We start from the raw sequence: 10,020 nt of genomic DNA on the forward strand, positions 1-10,020 counted from the left end.
ATAATAATTACGGGGAATAATTTTTAAAAACGATAAAATACAATATTAATATCAAAATTTCCCAAAAATTGCGAATAATTCAAAAATACAAAAATAAAGGGTATTTGAAGTACGAATAATTTTATAAAAATAAAAACATCGATTTTGTGGGGTTTGATGTCCCGGTGGAGTCCCGGTCCGTTGATTTTTGAAAAACAGAAACGATCCCTAAATTACCAGAAATCCCGAAAACACGTAAAATACATTCAAACGCGCATAAATCGAAATAAAATGAGTATCTTAATAAAGACGCTGATAAATACGCGTCCCGATTGCAGATAAGTTCATATAATTGCAATTTAAACATATTTTAATCATTCGAAATTTTTTTTGGCCCGCACAGAAACACACATAACAGTTATAACATCTCATTTCATGGCATTAATCACTTTAAATTTATAAAACACTTAATATTTATTTATTTAACATATAATATTCACATAATTTTCCCGGTTATTACACTTGAAGTTTAGGAAAAAGGGATTTTTGTGCCAAAGTCTGCTTTGTTCACTTGATGCCTTAGTGTAGAAGAAACACACTTTATCCTTGCTTGTTGAGTTCATATCTACAACAATATGCTTCTATTTTTTACTCCTTTGAGAGAAATTTCACCAGTCTTCGTGCTTGTAATCGAGCAATCTTCTTTGTTAAATATAACTTTAAAACCTTTATCTATAAATTGAAAGACACTTAGAAGATTAAATTCAAGTTCTACAACCAGTGCTACATATTGAATAACAATATTTCCACAAATTAAACTGCCATATCCCATTGTGAATCCCGCGTTGTTGTCTCCAAAGGTCACCAAAGGGCCAGCCATCTCCTCAAACAGTGATAGCAGGGCTTTATCACCTATCATGTATCTGGAACAACCATTATTAATGATCCCCGTGACTTTATTCTTCTTTCCCTCCATACAATGAAGTTTTTGTATTTTTAGCTACCCATGCAGTGTTGGGCACATTCTTCTTCTTTATTCAGATCTTTTCTTATCCTATTACAACTAGTCACAACCTTGATGTTGAAAGGTATGCAATCAGACTTATCACAAAAGGATAATGCAAACAAAAATACAATCCGCATTAAAGTTCGATATTGTTATGAAATTCGTAAGCTGATTTTCAGGCCTATTTCTGAGCTGATCCAGTAAATAATAAAATATGAGCTCACCTCCAAATTGAAGATAATTCTTTTAGCTTCGTGTGGATTGGTAGATGGCCCAAATCTAATGTCTGGAACTCAAGTTAAGGCCAAAACACTTATTATTGCACAGGCCCTCCAACAAATTCAAATTTCCATATGATTATAGCCCAAATTGGCCAAGTCCCTTCCAACTTAGAGAATTATTATTTCATGTCAAACGGATAATTCAGATACGGATCTTCCTATATTCGTATCCAGATCTGAATTTGAAAATTCGAATCCGTAACCGTATCCAAATTCGGAAATATTTAAAGAACAATATCCGAATCCGGAAATATTTAAAGAATAATATCTGAATCTGGATCCGACGGATACTATCCGGATACGGATAATATCTGGATCCGATTTTTAATCAGATTTTTTTATATTAAAAATTTTAAAAAAATTGAAAAGAATAAATTAAAAATTAAAATTTTCATTTTTAAAAATTAAAATAAAATTTAAGCAATTTAATACTATTTTAATTTTTTCAAAAATTAATTCTTAGTTATCTTTTCAATATATTTGTTATTTTTAAATTGTTGAACTCAAATAATTTTTTTATATATGTCAATATTATTTTTATAATTATATAAAATATGTATAATTCTAATATTTATTTATACATATATGTGTGTGTGTATTTATATACACATACACACACTATAAATTTAATATAATAAATATAAAAATAATATAAATATTTAAATATAATATATTTATTCGGATTTGGATAATATCAGATACGAATATGCCTATATCCATATCTATATCCGCAATCAACAGATTCAAATACAGATAATTTCCATTTTGTTTCGGATACGAATAATATTCGTTTTATTTTGGATACGAATACGCTTTTTTGGACGAATATCGGATTTTTCGAAATTTTTTGACAGCCCTTAAACACTAAAATAATATTAAGAAATACCCAAATAAATACAAAATTATATAAATATGAGGATAAAATCCCTTAGAATATATATAAATATATATTCTATCAACGGGTGAAGTATAACTTTATCATATTTTTTACATCAAATTAACAATAATAATCATTTTCTAAAATTCGATCAATTTTATATTTTGAGATACCCAACTATTAGTAAAGTATTTGATATAGATGAGATATTCATCTATCGGGAAAATATTTCGTATATGGAATACTCAACTATCAGTGAAGTATTTTGTATAAAATTGGGATAACTAATAATTATTGAAGTATCAAAATAGTTAAAATCGACCATTTTTTTCCAGAATAGCTATATTTGTTAATTTTTTTTAAAAAAATAGTTATTTTTATAATTTAATCTGACTTATCTTGTCTCGGCGGAAAACTTGTTGATAATGGTACTTGTGACGTCCCTTAAATTAGGGGGTCTGGATTTGACGTCATCACACGAAAACCATTTTTAAAAACCTATATTTTTTAAAAGATAATAGAAATCAAAGAATTTAAAACCTGAACATTTAAAAAGAATTTAAAAGAAAACAGTTTAACCCCCTAAAAACAGAATCGCATATAGGTTACAACATTGAAATTAGAATCAACCATTATTATTAATAAACAACATCTCTTACAATATCAAGTCATCTTCGATAAGAAGAATCACTATTGCTTTATCTACAAACTTGATCTGAAACTGAATCTCAATAAATAAGTCTAACTTGAACCTTCTTCCTCCAATTTCTTGGATACCTTCTTTGACATTGGGATAACTTAACCGGTCATGTTCTTCGCCTAGCCTTAGCCTTGAATTCTATCGAACTCGAGCAACTCATCTTTAAGCCTTTCTGAAATAGTTATAAGAAAAGTAATGGTGAGCTACAATGCTCAGCAAGTACCAATATAGAAGCCATAATCTGAAATAGTTTAACAAGAGTTCACAATCTCAGGGTAGTATATAAAAAGATTCATCAATCTTTGCATAAATTAAAAACTGAGAAATTCAACCATTTAAAGGAATTATTGAATTTGACTTATCTGATCATTTTAACTAAAAACCCAAGGTTAGGCTGCTAATCAGTCACGCACTAACCCCGAACATGGCACACGGCCTTGTTCTCTATACTGGATCCAAGGCACACATTTGCCTATATTTGACCACGAATATAGTCTGACCACGAATCTGGTCCACATATTTTATTAAAAAACAATCCAATTCGAATAACTCAATTTAATAAAAATGTTCATTTCCATAAACAGAATAATAATCAATAGTTGTAAAATATTTAACTAAAAATAACCTTTGCATTTGATAATAAAATTATATGCGACAATAGTTTCAACCTTGTAATAACAAAGGTTTGGTATTCATGAAACGAAATCAGGTATACAAAGGTGTATATTCGTTGAATGAAAGGTATCTGATGATTTTGAAGTGGTGTCCTATCGTAGGGTATGTGTTCATAGCATAGGATAAGTGTTTGGCTATTCAGAACTTGAAGGTAGAAAGAAATCATGGATTTCATTCTCAGAAGTAAAGTTTTACCAGATGTGGTTCACAGTATAAACATAATACCATAATCTTGAAAGAAACATTAACATCTATGCAACATATGTAAGAAGGGATTTAGGAAACTTACCTTAAATCTGATTCCAACTCAAAGCTCAGTCTCATACTTCATACTCCATAATCTATGCATATCGTAACTCACGGATAACCTCTGACTATACTTTATTCACTGCACATTGTTGCTTTCTCGACTTATTCCTTATTCACTTTGCGACACCATTTGACCTTCTGTACGTCTTCGATATTGCACGTCTCGTCCAGATCCTTTACGAGAATAATACAATACTATAATCACTAGACAGTCTATCGACTTTAACTTATAAGTATCAAACCCCGTATCTATAACCCTTCGCATACACATGCCACATATCAATAAACCCTTATCATATAATCATAATTCAACTCATATAACTTCTTTGAACTTATCAAATATCACTTATCACGTAATCATGCTTTGACTCTATCACAACTATTCTATAAATCAATATGAGTACAGATCATATCAAAAATCTGACATTATCTCGTCTATTTATTAGACTATTCTATTTCAATCAATCAATCAAACTGAATTCCAATATCAATCAGGACACGGCGTTATGTTACTAAATTCACGTATCATGTTCTTAACACAAGAAATAAACATGTACTTCACATAATCGTCATTTAATACATAATCAGATCACATATAATCATATTATGCATATCTAATGACATGTACTCACATTTATGACTCAAATATTTTATTAAAAATTATTAAAATAGACAATATAAGGTTCTAATCATATTTCGTTTCGTCTGAATCCGAATTACGGATCAGAATATACGATTAAACCAGTTTTCTGACACTCTTATCAGCACATAATTCATTAAATAATATTTGCCTCTTTTGACAATACTATGAAGTGTTCCGCGTTTTGGTATCAGAGCCTTGTTGTTTATTTAATTCTTCAGTATCAAGGTTTGATTATATCATGGAGGGAGTAAGTCATAGCGAAGTATCGTTTAGGCAGGTGGCCGTTGAGGGAAGAAGCAGGTGCATCCTTGGAGTAATCGACATCAGGATAACTACAAAATTGAATAAATTCTCGGATCATATCTTACAAAGACTCGGGTATGTCAAAATTAGGTATTATATTATTGAACCTTACTGCAAATACAAATGCTTAGAACTCTGTATTTTTAATAAGTGTTAAATCTTTTTAAATCTTCTCATTTCATGAGTAGCAATAATCATCTGTGGTTAGTAAATATATCTGGAAATGCCATGATTTCCATGAATAATCTTCAATACTTAGAACACCTTTTACAGGTTTCCAGAAAGATTGTCAGTAACAAAGACAATAGAAAGATTAGATTTCTTATTTGGAATCTAGAAGAATTCAAAACTGAACAAGTTCAATTCTATAATAAATACTCTATGCAAATAGAAACAGAGATATCTTCTCTTAAAAGAATTCTCAGTTATGATCTTATTAAGAATACGTAAATGAGTTTTTTAACAGAAAAACTTCCTGAGGAAACTCAAGATGAAAATAATTTGGAAATCGAGTTTTCAGATAATGAAAAAGGTTTTTAAGCAAGCTTTTTGATCAAGCAAGAGATTCTTTCTAAAATCAAAAGAAGCAGACTGGATTTAAGAAAAGAAAAAATATTTAACATTCCTATGTTAAATTGTTTTAAAAGGAAAAACCATATCTTTTATTATATCTCTATCAAAGAAATGCATGTAGATATAAAAGATACAGGTTTAGTTTATCTGCCTTTAATCACTAAGGAAGAGATAAGCAAAAATTTGTTGAAAATAGACTCTAAGATAAGATCTACTATCAGTGTAATTCACTTAGGTGCTATAAAAATTTTGTTTAAAGCAAAATTTCAAGAAGGAATAGATTCTCCTATTAAAATGGCTTTAATAGATAATAGAATCAATGACCGAAGAGATTGTATTTTAGGTTCTGCTAGAGGTAATTTAGCATACCAAAAATTCTTGTTTACTGTCTATCCTAAATTTGGTTTTAGTTTAGAAACTAAAAATATTGATCAGATATTATCTTTCGTGCATGACTTTGAGAGACATAATCTAATGAATGCAGGTGATAAAGTATTTAGCTTAACTTATGTTGTTGCTTATGCTTTAACCAATAGTCATCATAGCATCGACTATAAGAAAAATGAATATATTGAATTGGACGATGTATTCTCAGAAATAGGATCTGTAGAAGAAAAGCAATTTTCAGATATCAGTCCTTTAGATAATTCTTGGGCAACTGATATTGCAAAGAATAAGCCAATTCTAGGACAAAAACCTAAAATGAGTTTTAGAGGAAGAACCTTAGAGGTTGGTGAATCTTCTAATACCTCTAATAAAGAATTACTTCATAGTATGTCTAAAAGAGTTGATGATTTATGTCAGAAACTGGATCATCTGTAGTCGTCTAAATACTAATATGCACCCGCATATTTATAAAAAAGGAAAAATTCTAGAGTTTAAGAAATTAAATAAATACCTTGAACCAAGGAAGTACGTTGTTAGGTCAAACACACACTGTAGAGGGGGTGAATACAGTGTAAAGTATAATCAAATCGAACTTTGATATCTCAAGTAATAGAATTCAAACTTTATTGAAACAATAAACTCTGTTATAGTATGGAACTGTTACCTCTCAGTGATGAACAAATATCACGAGAGCTGCTAGGGTTACAATGAATAATCTTTTCGTATATGATAACACTTATAGTGTAAACCCTATGTCTGTGTTTATATACTACACAGTTACAAGATAATCGCTAATTGATATGGAATATATAATTCTGCTTCCTAAAATATATCAATCAGATATCTTTTCTTCCAAGTATTCTATTCTTCATAGAATTCCTTCTTCATGCATATCTCTTCTTATGTTTGTCTCGGTCTTCTTTCCTTTAATCAGCTGCTGTCCTTATCTGAACATCCTTCAGTACTTAAGTTCTGATATCCATCTTCTGATGATTATCTTCTGATAATATAAGTACTGATATCCTTAAGTCCTGACTTCTAGTAAGTACTGATTTATCTTGTTTAAGTAAGATCTGAAAACTAAACATAAATCATATTAGCAATGACATTATCAAATATATCTAACAATCTCCCCCAACTTGTAAATTAGCATAATATACAAGTTTAACAGATATTTGATGATGTCAAAAATATTAAGTACAAATGCATGAGAATTAGACTAGATAACTATAACTTACAGTCCTTAAAGCTTTACCAATCTTTAACTTCTGATAACAACTTCAATCTGTACAAATATCAGAATTTAAGCAGTTGTAGATCTTGACTTGGCTTCATCTTCTGATCTCTCTGATGTCAGGAGTTGTTATGAGATAGTTCTTCAACAAACATCTCTCAGCATATCTAAGTTCATCAATCATCCTCCTTTTAGCATCTTTAAGCTCAGCAGTATCCTCACCAATTTGAAAGATTGCAGCCCTGAGATCATTAATCTTAGCTTTTCTTATATCCTGATCCAGTCTGTTCAAATAAGCTTTATCAGACTCAAGATTGAATTCCACAGCCCTGTAACCCAGAAAGGTAGTTATAATCTTAGCAGTGTTGGGCTTCATTTCAACTATATCACCCTTGTGATCTCTGTACTTTGGAACATATGTGCTGCCAGACTTAACAGAATAAAGCCTTTTCTGTCTCTGAATCTGATCCTTCAAATAGTTTGCAGCACTTCCTATCAATCTGTCATTCACTTGAAATAAGAATAGTACATACTCCAATTCTTCAAAATACTTCAATGGAATGGCATTTTTCCTTATATGATAAACCCTACCATCTGTCATGAAGTACAACAAGATGTGTTCTTTCAAGTAGGTATGGTAAACCATTTGTACAGATTCTAGTTGATTCAATCTCTCAGGAGTTGCTCCAATACCTGGTTCACTCAAGGAAGTTGGATCATTGGTAGTGTTCTGTATTCTTCTTTCATCAGCACTTCCCAATCCAGTTTTATCTCTTGCTTCCTTTCTAGTAACTACTCTTGCTTCAAAACCACTTGCAGCAGTCTTCAAAGGTTGAGTCTGTTTTGCTTTAGTGAATCCTGGTAGGAGTTTCTTTGATTTATTTTCTGATATCAAGTTAACTTGAGCTATGTCAGAGGTTACTTGTTTCTTTGAAATATCAGAACGTACTGTCTCTTGACTCTGAACAACTTGAGCCATGTCAGAGGTTGTCTTAAGAACTTTTCTTGAAGTCAGAGCAAGATCAGCATCTTCATCAGTAATTTCTTCATTTTCAGGAGGCACATAAACCTTGATAGGTTCACCAACTTTTTCTTTACCCTTGGATCTTGGATCTTTCTGCGGTTGTGATTTAGCCAATGTTGCTTCAGTATTTGTCCTTTCTTTTATCACAATGCCTTTGAGTTTTGGAAGTGTCTTTTTACCAGAAGCTTCAGATTTAGACTTGACTTTTTCTGATTTAAGTCTGGCTTCTTCTTCCACTGAACTCTCCAAGTCCATTCCTGGATTTTCCTGAAGAAATAACTGTCTTGACTTTTCTTCATCAAGATCTCATCAAAACTTATCCTTTTACCAGTAGCAGAACTAATCCTTTTTCCAGTATCAGAACTTGTCCTGTGACTTGTGATTTCAGCTTTTCTTGATGAGAAACCTCTACCTTGACTATGACCTCTACCCATTCCAGTGTTTCCTTGGTCATCCCTTTCATCATCCTTCCCCTTCAGTGTCTTATCAGTCTTGCATTTGGACTTAATTACTTTCTCCCCCTTTTTGGCATCAGCAGGTAAAAGAAGAGAGACAAGCAATTCCATTGAGGCTTGGATTTCATCAAGTTGAGATTGCTGAGAAGCTTGATTTTTCAGAATATCATCAATCTGAGTTTGTTGTTTCTCTTGAGTCTTCTCAATATAAGCAACTCGGTCAAAGGTAGGTTGGAAGAATTTTTTCTTATCAATTTTCTGAATTTGTTCCTGTTTGATGAATTCTTCCTGAATCTTGTGTAGCTCTGCATGAGTAGATGAATGGAGACCTTGTAGAAGTTTAGTACTCAATGCAGTGACTCTAAGCTGTGTTTTGAAATCATCAGTATTTAACATCTCATTAGATTTTGTCAAGTGCTCAGCCAGATTTTTTGCAGATGGAACACAAGTAATTGAGTTCCATTCCTTAGTCCACTCCTGACCAGCAGGAGTTTCACTCCAAGGCACTGGTGCTTCTCTGGTAACAAACTTCTTAACAAGTTCAGATTTAAGAACAGTTTGTTGAGGAGCATGTCCTGAAGGACCTGCTTTATCAGTATCTGCTTGTAGAGCAGCATCACAAGTATCTCCAGCATTTGCAGCATCAAAACTTACAGAATCAACATCTTCTGACAAAACAACAGTATGCGAAGCAATTGAGGCTTCAGCATCATCTTCTAAGTGCTGATCTGGATCCAAGTTCTGATCAACAGCCATATCCTGATGCTCACCTATATTCTGATCATCAGCATCTAGATGCAGAGAAGGTGTATTAGATAACTTTGGAGTTTGAGCAGCATCAGTAACAGGTGTTTTGGATGGATTAGTTGTTGGAGCTTCTAAGTAAAGTACCTCAGGCACAACCAAGTTCTGGATATCAATATCAGCACTTGTGCCTGGGTCAACAGGAGATACAGACTTTTGAACAGAAGACACATATGGTGTGTTGGCCTTTTCAGTAACAGCTTCCTGAGTTGGAGTTGATGGAGAAGTAGTGACTTTAGCAGATTCCTTTTCTTGTGAGATCAGAGATTCCTGATCTCCTTCCTTAGCTGCTGCTTCTTCATCATCTGAAACTGGCCTTTTTGCCCTCTGTTTCTTGTATCTCTTTGAAGATATGGATTCCTTGGGAGTTTCATCAACAGTCATTCTTCTAAGCCTTTTGAGAAGCCTAGATCCCCCAATTGCAGAATCCTTTTGAGAAGGAACTTTCTCAGCTTCTTTATCAACAGGTTCTGATGTAGAAACCTGTTCCTCACTGTCAGATTCATCTCTCAAAACAATCCTCCTTCTCTTCTGAGGTGTTTGAGGAACAGTCTTTGTCCTCTTTGGCTTGGAAGATGAAGGCTTTACAGTAGGTGCTGAGGATGAGGGTTGAGCTGTCTGTGAAGTGGAGAGATATGATTTGAGATATGTTCTGAGGGATGGTTGAGTAGTATGAGTGGTATGTTCTGTTGGTTGCTGTGGTGTTTGAGATGTGGTGGTAGGTTGGATATCAGGATAAACAGATCTATAGGTGTCAGGATCAGCATCTA

General features: G+C 32.5%; 1 protein-coding gene across 1 annotated transcript; it reads left to right on the top strand.

The window, feature by feature from the left end:
• Positions 1 to 5,640: 5,640 nt before the first annotated feature.
• Positions 5,641 to 6,168, top strand: LOC141660489 (uncharacterized). Its single transcript, XM_074467474.1, has one exon. The coding sequence runs from the start codon at positions 5,641 to 5,643 to the stop codon at positions 6,166 to 6,168; it is 528 nt and encodes a 175-aa protein (XP_074323575.1).
• Positions 6,169 to 10,020: the final 3,852 nt, after the last annotated feature.

Source organism: Apium graveolens, chromosome 5 (assembly GCF_009905375.1).
Source record: "Apium graveolens cultivar Ventura chromosome 5, ASM990537v1, whole genome shotgun sequence".
Classification (NCBI taxonomy): Eukaryota; Viridiplantae; Streptophyta; class Magnoliopsida; order Apiales; family Apiaceae; genus Apium; species Apium graveolens.

Bases quoted from the DNA above. Each gene is read 5' to 3' on its own strand.
- LOC141660489 (XM_074467474.1), top strand. From the start codon at position 5,641: ATGGCTTTAATAGATAATAGAATCAATGACCGAAGAGATTGTATTTTA.